The 17,450-nt window shown below is 35.8% G+C and overlaps 1 protein-coding gene across 12 annotated transcripts in view; it reads right to left on the minus strand.

The window, feature by feature from the left end:
- Window positions 1-1,518: 1,518 nt before the first annotated feature.
- fxyd5 (FXYD domain containing ion transport regulator 5) overlaps window positions 1,519-17,450 on the minus strand; it is a 31,997-nt gene continuing 16,065 nt past the window's right edge. For 10 of the 12 annotated variants that reach the window (XM_087283189.1, XM_087283195.1, XM_087283191.1 and 7 more), the window contains 6 exons: window positions 17,232-17,366; window positions 14,896-14,928; window positions 13,438-13,467; window positions 7,821-7,895; window positions 7,673-7,718; window positions 1,519-2,322 (listed from right to left, as the gene is read on the minus strand). In XM_087283189.1, the coding sequence (XP_087139315.1) occupies window positions 2,298-2,322; window positions 7,673-7,718; window positions 7,821-7,895; window positions 13,438-13,467; window positions 14,896-14,928; window positions 17,232-17,366 (344 nt within the window). In that variant the 3' untranslated portion in view covers window positions 1,519-2,297. The remainder of the gene's footprint in view (window positions 2,323-7,672; window positions 7,719-7,820; window positions 7,896-13,437; window positions 13,468-14,895; window positions 14,929-17,231; window positions 17,367-17,450) is intronic. The other 2 variants (NM_001386219.1, NM_001386220.1) reach the window with 1 other exon arrangement.

Genomic DNA, 17,450 nt, shown 5'->3' on the forward strand with positions numbered 1-17,450 from the left:
TTTCTGAGCACGTATGCTAATGGCAAATGCCACACAGAGATGCTCTTGATATTTTCATTTTTTCCACTGACATCAGCATAAAGCCATTTTCCACTTTTGACAAGCCGGTGATGCTCGAGCGAGATAAGTAACATGAAACTTCGCTTACTTTACACTCAGTCGTAACACACACAGATAAAACTATGTATATTCACAAGGACAAGATGAAGACGCTGAATTCAGACACATGCAGGGGCGCCTCCAAGGGGTGGCCAGGGGTGGCCACGGCCACCCCTCGGTAAACTCTGGCCACCCCTGTGGCCACCCCTTTGGCCACCCCAATATAATTTTGCGGTTGACATTATTGATTTAAATGAACTTATAAATTCCCAATATTTAGATAAATAAATAAATACATAAATAAATAAATAAAATGCAGTCACTAAATTATTGTTGGTGTTACTGACGTAGCTCTCCCCCTCTGGTTCAATGCTGGTGAAAGCAAACTGACGCATGCGCGCGGAAAACCATTCCCGCGCGCCTCACGCACTCCTGTGTGAATCCCGGTTGGTTGTTTGCATGCACGCCGACATAATAGGCACCGCTCATGCGCCGTGAAACCGGAGTAACAGCCTTTTGTGCAGAGGTGTCGGCACGCAGCGAGTTTTGAAAGTCGTTTAAAGTTTATATAATATAATGATGATGATGATGATGATGATGATTTTACTTTCACTAAGCATGCCTTTAAAGCAGAAAGGAGGGATAATGAGTCAGGGAGGTAAGACTTCATAACATGATTTCTCAGCCATGATCTGGTCTAAGACCACAGATAATTCTATAATACATTTTTTGTATTCTTTAGAATTGTCATAATTAATTTTCATGCAAAAGGTTTCTTAAGTGATGTTGGCATATCACTCCAGTTGTTGTTTTCCAGTAATATTTAGGACTGATTTCTGTTATTTATTTAGAATAATTGTATATTAATATTAATTGTATTTATTTAGAATAAATATAAATAAATTGTTATATTTATTGAATAACAAATCTAACAATTCAAGAGAGGTGGGGGTGTATAGGGTGGTTCGCCCAGGGTGTCATTTAAACTAGAACCACCACTACCATCCCTGATAGACAGCAATGGCTATTTAATATTTACCTTAAGCTACAGTATATCAATAGAAGAAGCTGCATTAATAAAATGGTTCAAAAAGCAATATGGATAAATAATATTATTAGGTATAGTGAGTGTGTATAGTAATCCCTTTTGTTCAGTTTGTTCATTTGTTTGGGTAATTAATAAACTCATTATTCTTTCATTCATTTTCTTTTCGGCTTAGTCCCTTTATTAATCCAGGGTCACCACAGCAGAATGAACCGCCAACTTATCTAGCACATTTTTACACAGCGGATGCCCTTCCAGCTGCAACCCATCACTGGGAATAATAAACTCATTAATCTTCATTAATTTTAGACATGGCATATCTCGTATGATGTACAATAAAGGCACGTAAAAAAAGAAGTCATTTATACAGTATATGAAAAGTGTTTTTAAAATAAACATAGATTTTTATTTGGTTTGCACATGTACTTGCTGAATTATTTCAAAGAATAAATTGCAATATTTCAAGTAGAATTAATTAAATGAATAAAAACTACATTATTTCATTTACCAGAAACAAAAATATAACATTACACTGAATTCATTTTTTTTTTTTTTGTGTGCCACCCCAAGATTTGGAGCGGCCTCTTCTGGCCACCCCTAAGAAACTTTTCTGGGGGCGCCACTGGACACATGAATCACTGAACAGACCCTGTTTTTTTTATTCCCTCCTCGCGGGAGAAACACTAATAAATCTGAAGGCCTCTTGAGGGCGCCGGTGAGCCACACAGAGCTTCCAGATGACTGACACATCTGAGGACGCACACTATTGAAATAATAATCATAAAACACAAGTACAGGTCTATGTTGTACAAAGTTTGACGCTTAAACAGAGCGGTTTGGAACAGGAGAGCGGAGGGATGAAGGGATTTTTGTGTCTGAGGCGCGTGATTACGCTGGGATCTGCCGGAGTCCCAGCCGTTGTGTTACCGCTGGCGTTTATCTTATTCCCCCGCCGCCTCAGTGTGACAAACCAGCAAATCAGGCTGAAATAATGAACAGAAACACACACACACACACAACCTCTCCATCTTGTCCTTATGATGGTGTTCTCACAGGGGGGAAATGAAAGTCTGTAACCGCTGTAGAAACGGGTCTGACTGGCTCCTCTGTGTTCTCCTGCTGCTCTTCTGTTTATTGATCAAGGCGAAGAGTGTTAACTTCTGGTCACCTCGTATGAACTAGATGCATGGAGGGGAAAAAAATGGGTAGAAAAGGATTAGTTTGTGAGTTCAATTTCAGTTTACTGAAGTAGAATGATTCAAAAAACAAGGTAGGAATTTGTTGAAGGACAACTCTTGAGGGAAAATTAACCATGGTTTTACTTAAACAAAAGTAAAGCAACCGTTTTTTTTCGGCTATTAGCTAAAATTGGTCATGAACAGGAAATCTAAATTGGAATTGACAGCTTACGTGGTGATTATACAATCAAAAACTTGTTATTATACTTATGGTAAAAATAATATGCTAGAGGGGTCATGAATTGCCTTTTGTTTGTTTATTTAGTCAGCGAGTGTTCTCTATGGTCAACTTATAAATCTGATTAATTTCTATACATATTCTATACATTTTGTCAAGTTTATTTATAAACTAATTTCAATAGGATCACTTGCTTATGATTGCCTGCAGCCTGCCCCGCATTATTCAATTCATGATTCACTAAATCAGAGGATTCCTATACCCCAAGTTCCATATGACAGCCATCTTCATTTTGAAGAATCCCCCCTTCAACCCTTACTCCTCCTCCTTTCCTAGATGGGTGGCGCGGTGGCTCAGTGGTTAGCACTGTTGCCTCACAGCAAGAACGTCACTGGTTCTTGCAAACTGCAACTTAAGTTAATTGACTAATCCAAATCGGCACCATAGACATGCTCCTACTAAGTAGTTATTTCTTAATAGCAATTACTATATGTTCATTACAACAGCAGAAGAGTTCTCGAGATCTACCTGAGCTAGAACTCCCCTCTCGCCTTGCAAACAGGAGGGAGCCCCAGGCTCGAGGATCTTATAAGCTCAGGGCTCTCTCCCAGGACAGCATGCCAAGCAAGATTTATAATCAATCATCAGCTAAGTGAGAACTTTTAAACTGGTATATAGGGGAGCGATGAGCACAAAGTAACATGGGGTAAAATGTAAACAGGGGTTTAAAGGTATTTACTCAGGGTTAACCATGGCATGCTTTTAAGGTGTTCACTACAGTGTCGGCAGACATCTTCCTGCCAATTATTGTAAAAGTTTAAATTTGAAATTTGGATGACAAACCATTTTTGCAGCATAAAGAAAAATTTATTTTAGTCAATATAAATGACTAAATGACTAAATTATTTTATTTTATTTTATTTTTTTAATCTGTGAAAGTATGTTAGTAAAATCTTATATTGTTGTGATTACCGTCTTCTAGGATAAAAGATAAAACCATTTTGAAAAATGTAATAAACAAACAGTGACTGTTTTGAGGAAAACACCTCACAGCGGGGTTAGTTGGAACAGGGTGTTACAAATAAGCCACATACTGTTGGACACCAATTAAACTAACAAATAGAAAATATTTTTAATAGAAAATAAAATATTTTATTGCTAATAATTGAAATAAATGCATTGTAAAATAATGCAAATGAATCCAAATGTGTTTATGCAATAGATAAATAAGCATTATGTGCGATGTAGAATAAAAATAAGAGCTAAATACTGAGGAAATAGCTACAATTTTCAGTAAACTGGATTTAAATTAATTGTGTGAAATCTGCCTTTTTAATCATGTGTTACAGCTAACCCTCTGACTGTTACAACTTGCTCTGCAGTTGGGATAAATAGTAACATTTTTACTCCTGGCACTTTTGGCAATACTTCAGAAAAACCATAGGTCTGGCAATCATACTTTAAGTGCTCATTTGTAGGATAGGCTTGTGTGTTGTTGGTATAAAAAATAGGGTTTGTCTAACCCCATTATTTGTTCACTATTCGGCCAAAAAAGTTTTTTTTGTGCCCCGTTCTGCCCTACACTGTTTACCTACCTAGCGTAAATCGGTGTGTAGAGCAAAATATGCAGTGATGTACTTCTGTGGATGGAATTTTTTTTGCACAATTAGACATTTTTTGAAAATGCATTTGCAGTCCCAAGTTCGATTCCTGGCTCTCCTCTCACTATCTTTCCAGTTTTAATTTCTTGCGGGTTGTATTTTTTAATTCTTTTTTGGCTACTTTAATAACGTGCTGTAGTGGCCAAAATGTTTCTTTCTCGTGAATACAAAATGAAAATTGAACAATTTCTTAATGGGCATCCCGCATTGGTTACATGGCAATCCAAAAAACGTTGTGAGAGAGTAAGTAAAACGATGGCACGTCACATATTAAAGTGTTAGTTTTGTTGTTTGGTGTGCAGAAAGACAGTCAATGGTTTGACATGGATACTGCATTTACAAGTATTACAATATATCAGAGAAGAAAATGCAAATCTTTCTTTTATGCAAATCCATCAATTATCTCTGATTGGACAAGGAAAAAAGCTATTTTTTCCATTTGGGCAGGGTTTGAGTTGTCATTAGGTTGGAAAATATTCTTAAACCTGGTTAAATGCTTACTACAAATATCATAGTTAAACTACAGTTAGTATAGCAAAAAACATTGTTCATTTGCAATTACTAAAGTTTAAGTACAACATTCTTTTGTATTTTCATTTGTAATAAAACATTTCAAATTAGTTTTTTTTTTCATTTGTCAAAAATTAATTATGTAATTTACTTAATAATTTAATAATTATTTTTGGATCAATAATGTCCTGTAAGAATGCTTTTAATAATATTATATATATTATAAAATAAAATTTTAATAGTTTTGTTCTGCCTTTATTATGGTTTTTGTATGTGTGTGTGTGTGTGTGTGTGTGTGTGTGTGTGTTGAACTGCAGTTTGTGAATTATCACTCTTTAATGTCCTACTGTAGTAAATGAATGACCTGGGGGTAAATTAACAGCTAATATAGATTGTGTGTGTGTACGTATGTGTATATATATATTTACAATAAAAGCATTCCCAGGACTTCATTGAAGCGGAAATGAGTATAAATTGGATTTTAATGGGTGAGTAAATTAATAACACACTTTTATTTCTGGGTGAACAGTCCATTTAAAACCAACATGTAATTAAAACCAACAATTCCTACCTATTTATGAAATATTAAAGTGCTTATTATAAATCATTCATACACAAACATCACAATTTAATCAGTAAAAAAATAAATAAATACACTGTAAAAAAAATGCAGGGTTTCACACAATGCCTTCATGATGTCCCAACACAAATTTATTAAATTAAATTTAAGTGTACTGAACATGAAACAACTAAATTGTCTTAAACCTTAAGAATTGTGTTGCATTTTAAATAAACAATTTGAAAAAGCAGCAAAAGTCATGTTTTAAGCGTAATCTTAAATTAAATTTAACAACATCTCTTCTACGATGACGTGTTTAAATACAATGGTCAATTACATGAGATCCACCAATAGCAAACAACTATCCACTTGATTAATTTATTTATTCATTGGTTTTACTTGGGCATAGTCCCTTATTTATCAGAGGTCGTCACAGCAGAATGAAGCACCAACTATTCCAGCATACAGTATGTCTAATGCAACGGATGCCCTTCCAACCGCAATCCAATACTGGGAAACACCCATGCACTCTTACATTTGAACACACTCTCGTACACTACGGCCAATTTTTTTCCCCAATTCATCTATAGCACATGTCTTTGGACTGTGAGGGAAACTGGAACACCCAGAGGAAACCCACGCCAACCCAAAGAGAACATGCAGACTCCAAACAGAAATGCCAAATGGTCCAGTCAGGACTGGAACCAGTGCTAACTACTGAGCCACTGTGCTGCCCTCCATTTTATGTAGGGAGGAAAAACATAACTGCTATTTATTTCAGGCTGACTTTAATAAGTCAAGTGGAAGTGGCAATGCATGCGCACTACATGACTTCCAGATAACTAAATTTAACCTTCACTCCAAAAGTCATACAGTGCAACTTTACAGCCCCCGGGGCATTAAATATTCCATTAAATATAACATAAATGGTGCGTTAAAGCCTTCAGTGGGGGGTTTTTCGCAGCAGCTCGATGAGAGGCAAGGCCACGTCAACAACCGATTTCTCTCCAGGTAAAGTGTTACCGCTTGTTGCTATTTTGCAGTGAAAGAAAATTATGCCTTTTTTGCCTTAATAGCCGAGACCATTTGAAAAGGCCCTTTCATAGAAAAGCATGTCATTATTCCTCTCTTATATTACTGAAATTATATACTGTTTTGTTGTCTCTTTTGCACAAGTCAATTCGGTTGACATTCTGCTCATGCAATTGCTGTTTTTTTTTTTTCTTCAGTTTTTTAATTTTCATTTTAAAATGGCACAGACAGGTGTATAATAAGCACATTACGGATAAACTCTTTGCATTCATCATATGTGGCAAGATTGAAATCATGGGCTTAGGAACGATCTATATAAAATCGCCCTAATGGTGTCCAAACACAACAGAGTCTGTAATGGTTAAAAAAATACATCGGAAAGCTACAAAACAAGCCAAACGCATGCAGATAGCACACAATGACTATGTACGGAGAAGCATATGACATTTACTTTATAACATGTACTGTTTACTAGGCGCAGTATACAAATGTTACCCTATTGCCTATTAGTTTGAGCAAATGTTGGTTATAGTGAGTTCGAAGCATGGGTTACTGTGTACATTTACTGTAAGACATATTTTACACAAAGCATAACATGAGCAGTCCTATTTAAAAGATTCAAAATATGTTAAAACTAATTATTATTATTAATAAATTAATCATTAAATGAAATTATACTATTAGTAAATGAAAATTCAAATACATGTTATAATGTCTAAATATATAAATCAGGGGTCTCCAATCTCAGGCCTGGAGAGCCGGTGTCAATGCAGGGTTTATCTCCAACTTTCCTCAACACACTAGCCTGGGTGTTTCAAGTATACCAAGTAAGCCCTTGATTGGCTTGTTCGGGTGTGTTTGATTAGGGTTGGAGCTAAAATCTGCAGGACACCGGCCTTCCAGGAACAAGTTTGGTGACCACTGATATAAATCATAGAATAATAGTGGCAGACTTCTCCCGCAAGTAATATGAAATACTTTTAATTGTTTTATTAGCTTTTGTGTAATATTACATAAAGGCTGTTTTATTTAAAAAATAGCAATAATTCAAAATATTGCAATGTAATGCATGGAACAAAACTGTTTACAGTATGTAAAATACATGCAAGGAGTAAAAAAACATGCTATGCTAAACGCACACACATTTCTATAAACTTTCCTCAACCCTCACAGAAAACATTTTGCAGCTGTCTTTACTAAAATACGTCAATCTGATTATTTATAAGCCTTTTTCTCATGTGGATTAAAAAAAAGACCAACATTTACTTATATTTCTATACTCATGGTCCCCACAATGTGATGATTACAAGATACACACACACACTCGCACACCAAAGAGTTTGTTCTCACCTTTCTTTGCCTATCCGGCAGCGTGGCATTCGTTTCACTTTGCCACCTTTCAGATGGAGGAGGAATGAAAAAAGAGAAGAGAGAGCTTTATGGATTTGAAAGGTAACGCTTTCTAAAAGCAATCAGGACTGAAGCTGAAGTGACTTACAGCCAAGCACCAAGATGCCCATCACGAAGAGTATAGCAGCGATGACCAGACCTACTCGACGCAGAGACGAATAATCTGAAAACACATCATCATATTATACACTCAACATCATGACAAAACATAACTGAACAGAGGGAAAACACACGTCAGATTAAAGCTCATGCAGTGAACATAAAAGGATTCATTGGATTTAATAAATTGTTTTAAGGTAAGGTTGCAAACTATTTATATGGGCTGAATTTAAACAATCAAATTAAATTTAGTAATGTTTAACTCAATTTGTTTGTGCAAATGCAGCCCATATAAATTGCTTGCAATAGGTTAAGTCGATTTAATGAATATTTTTTTCCAGTGTGTAAAGTTCATGGCTGTGCTTCGATCAGTTTTACAAACAAATCACATAAAGCATGGAAATAATAATAAAAAATAAAACATTTTGAATTCTCAGATAATGATTGTATCCCATTCATTCGATCCAGCCGCAACCCATCTCTGGGAAACTTCCACACACACATTCACACACAAACTCATACAATATGGACAATTTAGCTTACCCAATTCACCTGTATGATTGTATCCCATAACATGACAAATAACAAGCATTGATGTTTTTTTCAAAATTATATTGAATTATATATAGGATATTATATACGCAACCCAGGCTCATTTTGAAAATGTAAATACGTGTTTGAAAACCGCAAAATACGTCCTAAGGGGGTACGTTTTTTGCAGTTTTTGTGAATCCACCAGAGGCCGCTGTGTACGCTTTTTGAGATCTCAAATTTCTCTCACTAGTGCCATTCGTGCCTGTTGTTCCAGAGGCCGCTGTCGACTGACTGTTTGACTGACTGACTGACCAATCGACTGACCCACCCTCCTCCATCCCAAAACCCAACCAATTTTATCAATTGACCTGCGCACCCACAAACCCAACCAACAATTTTAAAGCCAATCCAGAAAAAGAAAAGTCCTCGTCTGATTTTTACCATGCTTTACCATATTCTCACCCTGTTATTTACTTGTTTATTTTATTCTGTTTTTGTTTTACTTGCTTTCTGGAACCGTTCTCCATCGGACCCGAACTCCATCATAGTGGTCAACTTCTCTCTGCGTCTCAATTTCGCCGACATCCATGGCGAGCTAACGGGACAAACTGTTACAGCGGGTAGGCCCTCCATACGTAGGTAAGCGGTCATCTGATAAGGAATGAGGAATGACATCATACCTCCCTGCAGCGTAATTCGTGGTCTCCAAAAACGTCTATAGGGCTACGTTTTCATAATAAGCCTGTGTTATATATAAGTATATACTACATTATACGTTATAACCGAGATGTATAAAAGTATATACTATAATCATTAGATCATAAAATACAAATTCAAATATATGTTCTGATGTCTATGAATAATAGTGGCAAACATCTACACAGGTAATATAGATTTTTTTATTGTTTTATCATGTTAGATCATAAGTTTATCTAAAAACATGGTGTAATAACATAATAACAAGCATTAAATATATATATATATATATATATATATATATATATATATATTATTTTTATTTATTTATTGGCATTTTATATTCAGATGAGGTAAATATTTACAATGTATTTTTTACATTGTAAATATTTACAGGTAAATTTTACACACACACACACACACACACACACACACAAATGCGCACACACGCACAATACACTACCTGACAAAAGTTTTGTTGCCTATCTAAATTTTAGGAAGAACAAATAATAACTTGCCTTCTAGTTGATCATTTGGTATCAGGAGTGGCTTAAATTAAAGGTAAAGGTCTCTTACGCTTTATTACAATTACGCTTATTTTACCAAAATAAAATATGATCATGTCTTGATTTTTAATTTTTTAAACAGGACAGTAAGGTCTAGCTTTGCTTAGACAAAAGTCTTGTCACTTAACAGAAATAATGTACAGTATAGAATATAAAGTCATGCTGCAGTGGAAAAATAATTAATATTGTGTACGACTCCCATGAGCTTGGAGGACTGCATCCATACATCTCTGCAATGACTCAAACATCTGATTAATAAAGTCATCTGGAATGACAAAGAAAGCATTCTTGCAGGACTCCCAGAGTTCATCAGGATCCTTTGGATTCATCTTCAATGCCTCCTCCTTAATTTTACCCCAGACATGCTCAGTAATGTTCATGTCTGGGGACTGGGCTGGCCAATCCTGGAGCACCTTAACCTTCTTTGCTTTCAGGAACTTTAATGTGGAGGCTGAAGTATGATAAGGAGCGCTATCCTGCTGAAGATATTGCCCTCTCCAGTGGTTTGTAATGTAATGGCCAGCACAAATGTCTTGATACCTCAGGCTGCTGATGTTGCCATCCACTCTGCAGATTTTTCGTACGCCCCCATACTGAATGTAACCCCTAACCTAGCAGATTCCAATAGGTCTTCTGCAGTATTTGCAATAATTGGGATGCAGTTCAACTGATACTTCAGAGAAAAAATCTACCTTCTGCCACTTTTCCAAATGATCAACTAGAAGCCAAGTTATCATTTATTGCTCTTTCAAATGGGATCGACGACAAGACTTTTGTAAGGTAATGTATATTTAGCTTGATCTCATGAGGAAACGTAAGTATTTTACAAATTGGCAGTTTAGTGGCTAATTCGTACGAATTCGTACGAGTTCAGTCTTACGAAAATGTACGATATTAAAAAGGAGGCGTGGCATCCAAACCCACCCCTAACCCCAACCGTTATTGGGTGATGAGCAAATCGAACTAAATTGTACGAATTAGATCGTACGAATTCATACGAATTAGCCACTAAATCAAAAAGTTACGAATTGCCGTGAGATTGTATTGGTATATTCTATCCCTAAATATTCTGTGTGTTTTTTTTTTTTTTTTTTGCACTTTCTAAATACTTAATTCTGGTTGAATTTTGAACATCATCCAGCATAATCCACTGTTAACCGATGTCTGTGAACAAACTGAGGCTCTTATAAAGTGAGTTTCTTGAGATCTCCATTAATGAGGCTGTTTTCTGAACATCAGCTGCCCTCAAGATCCACAACAATGAGAAGTGATTGAAACAGTGTCTTTCACAGGTCAAGAGCTGTTATCTGTAAGCTCAGCACTGGAGATTGTGACCAGTGCTACTGTTATACACCCAGCACTGCCCCTCACTCCTCCAGCAGACTATTAACACAGCGACCACATCAAACTAAAAATTAAACTAACGCAGTTTTGCTTTACTTCATAAGTTCCACAAGATCAACGCATATGCCAGACACTGTTGTTACTGTTAATTTCAACTACAAAGCTCTTAGCTAATAAGGTTAATAAGAAAAATATACAAAATATTTGTGAGGTCTGATAATGTTGAAGTGAATTTAAAAAATGATCAAAACACAACAAAATAAATCAATAAATATTAAGAATAAGATGTAGCATAATGTTTTGTATTTACTACAATTCTTTACTTAGAAAACTTCTCTTTTATTAACATTATTTGAGTATAAATACATAAATATATAAAATAATAACAATCAACCTTTATTAATCATTTTTATTATTTGTTTTTATTATTTTATTCTTGTCTCTTTTATTCCTGTTTATATGAAGCACTTTGAATTACCATTGTGTATGAAATATGCTATATAAATAAACTTGCCTTAACCTTGCCCTACCTAGTTATATTGAAGGCAACATTATTGTTTTTATTATGACTTTTTATTTTTATCCTTTTCAATTTTTGTTCTTTTTAATTATTTTTCACGTTATATTTAACAAAACAAGGACATTTTTATAGTATTTTAAAGTATATTTTGTTTCTTCTAGAGAAAGTCTTATTTTTTCTTTTTTTGTTTGAGTGGAATAAAATCAGTTTTTTAATGTTTTGAAAAGTATTTTTAATGTCAATATTGTTAGCTAATATTTTAATAATAATATTATTATTATAATACTTTAATATTATTAAAGTTTTATTTTTTAATGGCTACAGACTGTTGTCCAGTGACAGCCTAATAGAACCTTTTCACATTTCCGGCTTTCTCAGTAGCAGAAGTCGTCATAGTTGGTAAAATTTAGAGCGCAGTGAAGGGGAGACTACAACAAATATTTATTTACAATCCCATTTGCTGAAATAATAAAAGAAAATGTTCATACATTTAAAAAAAAATCTAAATATTATAAACTTTCAAGGATTTAAGATGACCATTAAGCAAGTCATAACAGGCTTGTGGAAATTATCCATTACCTTGCATTTTAAAGGGCACATATGATGAAAATGAAAATTTGTAAGCTGTTCTGACAGAACTGTCAGTATAATGTGTCCACAGTCATATTAGAGTGATAGAGTGATTTTTACATTCATTGATGTTAAATTAGGATCCAAATCCCTCCCATTTTGAGGCCCACTGCAACGTAATATAGGAATGTGGTTTTACGATCACGGAATTGATTGACAGATGTCATGTTTCTATAATAATATGTATACACATGTCCACAGAACATTATTTTGCACATAAACAGAAATTAAAGTATCTGTTCCAACTCTCTGTGATTCTTATTTGTTTTATAAGTCTAAAACATATTTAAAACAAAGCATGTTTGTAATAAATACAGTAAAATGGCTAATTCTTAACCACTATAATCACCAAAGCTGCATGGTGTCAGTAAACGCTGATATATGAGTGTGTTTGTGTGTGTGTGTGTGTGTGTGTGTGTGTGTACTGCAAATGGCATTTGTGTTAGACTCGTCGTTTCAGAAAGGCTTGAATAAACTTCACCACAAATACATTAAATAAACTAACTTGGTATTTTTGACTGTATTTCAGCTTCATCCGTGTCTGTTTAAATCACTGACTGCTGTTTATCTGATGTAACGCATGATGAGAAGCAGATGCGCACGTGGGATCGGTGGGCGGGGAGAAGCAGCTCAATTGCATTTAAAGCCACAGGCTACAAAAACAGCTACACTGTACTCACCAAGATGGGCAGATTCGGGAGGCTATAATAAATTATCTGATGGATATATTTGCTGAAACTTTTACAGACACATTCTGGAGACACCAAAGTCTACGTTTTCGGATCCCGCCGCGTTCTCCCCTTATTTTACGGATTCCGTTTTTCGTCTTACCTGATTTCCGGAACCCGCCGTTCCCCGGACTCGATCCCGGTCGTCGTCCACCGCGGCCGGCTCCGGCTCATCCTCCTCCTCCGGGGCCTCCGCTCTGCCGACGCAACGCTGTGAGCTAGGCGGACAAACTGATTGCGTCTGGAAAGCCCTCCACTCGGAGGCGAGCCGTCGAAAAAACCAAACGCGGCCTTTACGTACCTCCGGCCACGTAAATCGCGGTCTCCAGAAACGTCCGCGGGGCTACGTTTCCAGAATGAGCTTGGGTTGAATGTTGCAATAGTATTTCACAATATTACTCTTAAGACTGTATTTGTCTGTGCATATTGTTATGTTTAATCTTTCATTACAAAGGAATTCAAGTTCAGTCATGAACTATTTTATGTTATTCTGGAGAAGATTGTGCTGTAACATCATTTATAGCACATGGCTGAGGAGTCTGCATTAACAAGCACTGTTAATGATTGAATAATTAAACAGATCCTTACCGTAATGAAACGGCTCATCCCATCTCTTATCTGTTGGGGAAATTGCACAATTTAGAGAGGTTCTGACATTACAAACAAGACCTGAAATCAGTCCATGTGTCTAAAACACATTATGAACTCTTCCATTTTTGTAATATGCAAAACAAGTCACTATAGTAAATGTGTGGGTGTGCGTCGGCATATTCATGCTCATTATGAGTCTGCTGTGTTTTATGGGTCTAATGGGATGACTCAATCTCAGGACTTTTGCGTTTGCCCATCCACCCTGAATGACCTACAACATGGATATGCTATGATCCAGTCAGAGAAGCTGCTTATGCAAATAAATTTACTTGATTGGTGGAAATTATTTATTTTTTATTACTAATTTTTTAGAAATTCATGATGGATTTTAAAGGGATATCTAACCCAAAATTTCTATAAAAATGTTATATAAAATGAAGGCATTGTTTATTCACCCTTGCCAGCATTATTCAAATAAAACTAAAACTAAAAGCATTGTTTTTTACTAACATATATACAGTGGGGGAAATGAATATTGAACATTGTCGCCATTTTTCTCAGAAAACATTATGTAAAAAAAAAATATTTCTAAAGGTGCCGTTGACTTAAATTTACCCCAGATGTTGACAACAACCAGATAAATACATTTATGAAAAGAAAACAAATTTAATTAGTTTATAAGTTATGCTTAATAAAAATGAAATGACACAGGGGTAAAAGTATTGAACACATAAAGAAAGGGAGGTGTAGAAAGGCAGTGAAGGCCCAGACAGCAGCCAAAATCTCTCAGTAGTTATTCAGCAACCCTCTGTTTTTTGTCAGTGTAAATTAATATGAAGATGAAATCAGGGCGGACATTTCAGCAATACAATGACCTAAAACACAGCCAAGAAAACTCTCAGATGGTTTCAGAAAAAGAAAATCAAGCTCTAAAATGGCCCAACCAATCAACTGACTTGATTCCAACATAAAATACAAAATAAAGTTCAGTAGACAAAACCATCAAGAGCTTTACACTCTATCTATATATCCATCTATATATCCATCTATCTATCCATCTATCTATCCATCTATCTATCCATCTATCTGTCTATTTATCTATCTATCTATCTATCTATCTATCTATCTATCTATCTATCTATCTATCTATCTATCTATCTATCTATCTATCTATCAATCTATCATCTATCTATCTATCTATCTATCTATCTATCTATCTATCTATCTATCTATCTATCTATCTATCTATCTATCTACCCAACCACCCACCCACCCATCCATCCATCCATCCATCCATCCATCTATCTATCTATCTATCTAAATTTTAAGAAAACTCAGGACAGTATTTACAAAAAAATAAATAAATCATGTCACATGTTGAAATGCATCACAGACAACACTTTTCATTGATTTGTTCATAGCAGAAACATAGATAAAAGTGATGAGAAACTTTACCCCATGTGACGTTTTTGCTGGTGGTTGTGGTCCCTGCAATGAGAAAATGAAAGACTGTGAGGTCAGAGTAAAAGACACAGAAGCCTAATCTAGCGTGAGCATTCTTTCCTCAAATTCACACAATTATAAATAGGAGTCAGCTTTTGAATTCCGTTTTTTTTTTTTTTGTCCATAAATGTAGGTTGACAGCAAAGACTTTCAGTGTGAAAAGCAGACGCTTCCCCTTATCTCAATCCTATGGATTTGTCCATAATTGCTTCTAATTAAATTCCAGCAGCACTTATTCTCTGTCCGGCCCTGTCTTTCAAATTCAATTTTTGCATATTTCAATGGTGCCGCTCTCCCAGGATATATGCTTGGTTGATTCTTCATAAAGCATATCAGCTCGCCACGACAGTGCTCCTCAATCCCGCCGAAATGCTGCATTATCTTTAAGCCTCTCAGCATGGAAAGAGCGTTGAACATTTTCTAATTACCTGCTAATTAGTTTCTAAGTTATGTGTGCCCTTGATATGAATTGCATGAGTAAAGAGGAAGCCTCTTAGCTATTCATGCAATCCTCGGTTCTTTTTTCCCACCCCCAATCCCACAATCCCACACTCAGAGTCCTTATGTTTTTAACCACTTCAGTCTGGGGCAACAGACGTCAGAAATCATATGTGGTTTGGTAAAAAAAATACTGATTCTTTGACATCTTTCAAGTTTGATGTCAGGAAGTATTTACAGTGATGATAAATTTCACCTAATTTTAATGGATGCACCGAATCTTCGCCTGCCAAAAATGATTACACAAAAATAATGTTTTAGGTTTCTGACTTAAAAGAGAAAATAGCTGGAAATTTGATTTGTTCAACAGTGTAGTGTGAAGTATGAATTGGCCTACACTAAAAAAAAACCACTCATTTCAATGACTTACAATAAGCATACTGTCAACTAACTGTAATCTAACTAAATCTCTGAGTTCTTCTGTTTTTACCAAAGTTTTACTTCAGTTCAGGGCAACAGATGTCAGAAGTCATATTATATAATAAAAAAATTGTGATCCTTTGGCGTCTTTCAAGTTTGACGTGTGGAAGTATTTCATGTTCATTGACATTGTTGGTAATTTTCACCTATTTTTTATGGATGCACCGAATTATCGACTGCCAAATATGAATACACGAAAATAACGTTTTAGCTTTTGATTAAAAGAGAAAAATAATCTGAAATTTGAACCAAAAAAAAGTCTATGCTGCACCATACTGTCCAACAGTGTTTAGTGCGCTAGTATCATTTTCCCTAGTCACTGCGTAGAGTTAAATGGCGTTCACACCAGATGCAGAAAACACTGCGCTACACTAAAAAACCCATTCATTTCAATGGCTTGAGCTAAGCAAGGGCAGTTTGTTGCAGTGCTAACACAACACCAGTAAAGCATACTATAAACTAACTCTAGTCAACTAAGACCCCGATTACACTTGGTCTTAGTTTGAAAATGCATAAGTTTTGCTACAGTTACGCCATCTGTGCACACTCCGACAAGCACAGCTCTGATCTGGGTATATGACCGCCTGGAGCTCAGACGTCCACATACGATGCAGTGCATGCCAGTGTGTGTGTGTGTATATGTGGTCACGTGATGTGCGTTTTCAGTGGTGTGGTGTAGACGGAGAGCTGTTCAGAAACGCTGGGTGAAACACTAGTGTGGATGCGGATTGTTTTCATTCTAAAACGCAGTTTTAAAACTAAAACGCACTAGTGTAAGCAGGACCAAACACTCAAAGTCCTTTTGTTTTTACCAAAGTTATACTTCAGTCCAGGTCAACCTATGACAGAAATCACATATTGTTTGGTAAAAAATAGAGATCCTTTGATATCTTTCCAGTTTGATGTGCAAAAGTATTTCATGTTCATAGACAATGATAATTTTCACCTACTTTTTTAAAATAGATGCATCAGATTTTTGGCAGCCGAAAATGATTTTTTTTTGTCTAAAAAAGAAAAATGGCCAGATATTTGCATCGAAAAAAATCTATGCTGCACAGTACTGTGTAACAGTGTTCAGTGAGCTGGTTTCACTCTCCCTACAGCTGTATTCACTGTGTAATGTAAAGCAGCCTTCATATCAGACGCAGAAAACAATGTGTTAAAACCCATTCATTTCAATGGCTTGTGACACCGTGTTATCCCACACTAAAATCTCACAAACGATTTTTCATCTACTGTATTATTAATCCTATGAATTCAAACTTTTTTACTTGTCTCACACACTTTTTCAGAGTTCTCTGACTTTAAACACACTACCCAGCTCACACACAGTTTTTTTTTCCTATACATACAAGAGAACCAAAGCTTACGCTGAGTGGTGGACGTCTTGCTGGAGGTCACAGGAATGGTCATCGGGGCATCTGTAGAGATGCTTCTGACCACGGTAGGTTTAGAGAGGTTAAACTGCTGAAGCTCTGGGCTCATTGTGACACCTGTCTGGTTATCTGGAGGAACAATGTGAACCGTTTTATGATTGAATTGCACTGCATTTGGGATATGAGATGTAGATAGAAGCCAGAACAAATAGC

Source organism: Danio rerio, chromosome 15 (assembly GCF_052040795.2).
Source record: "Danio rerio strain M-AB ecotype USA chromosome 15, GRCz13ab, whole genome shotgun sequence".
In the NCBI taxonomy this organism is placed as follows: Eukaryota; Metazoa; Chordata; class Actinopteri; order Cypriniformes; family Danionidae; genus Danio; species Danio rerio.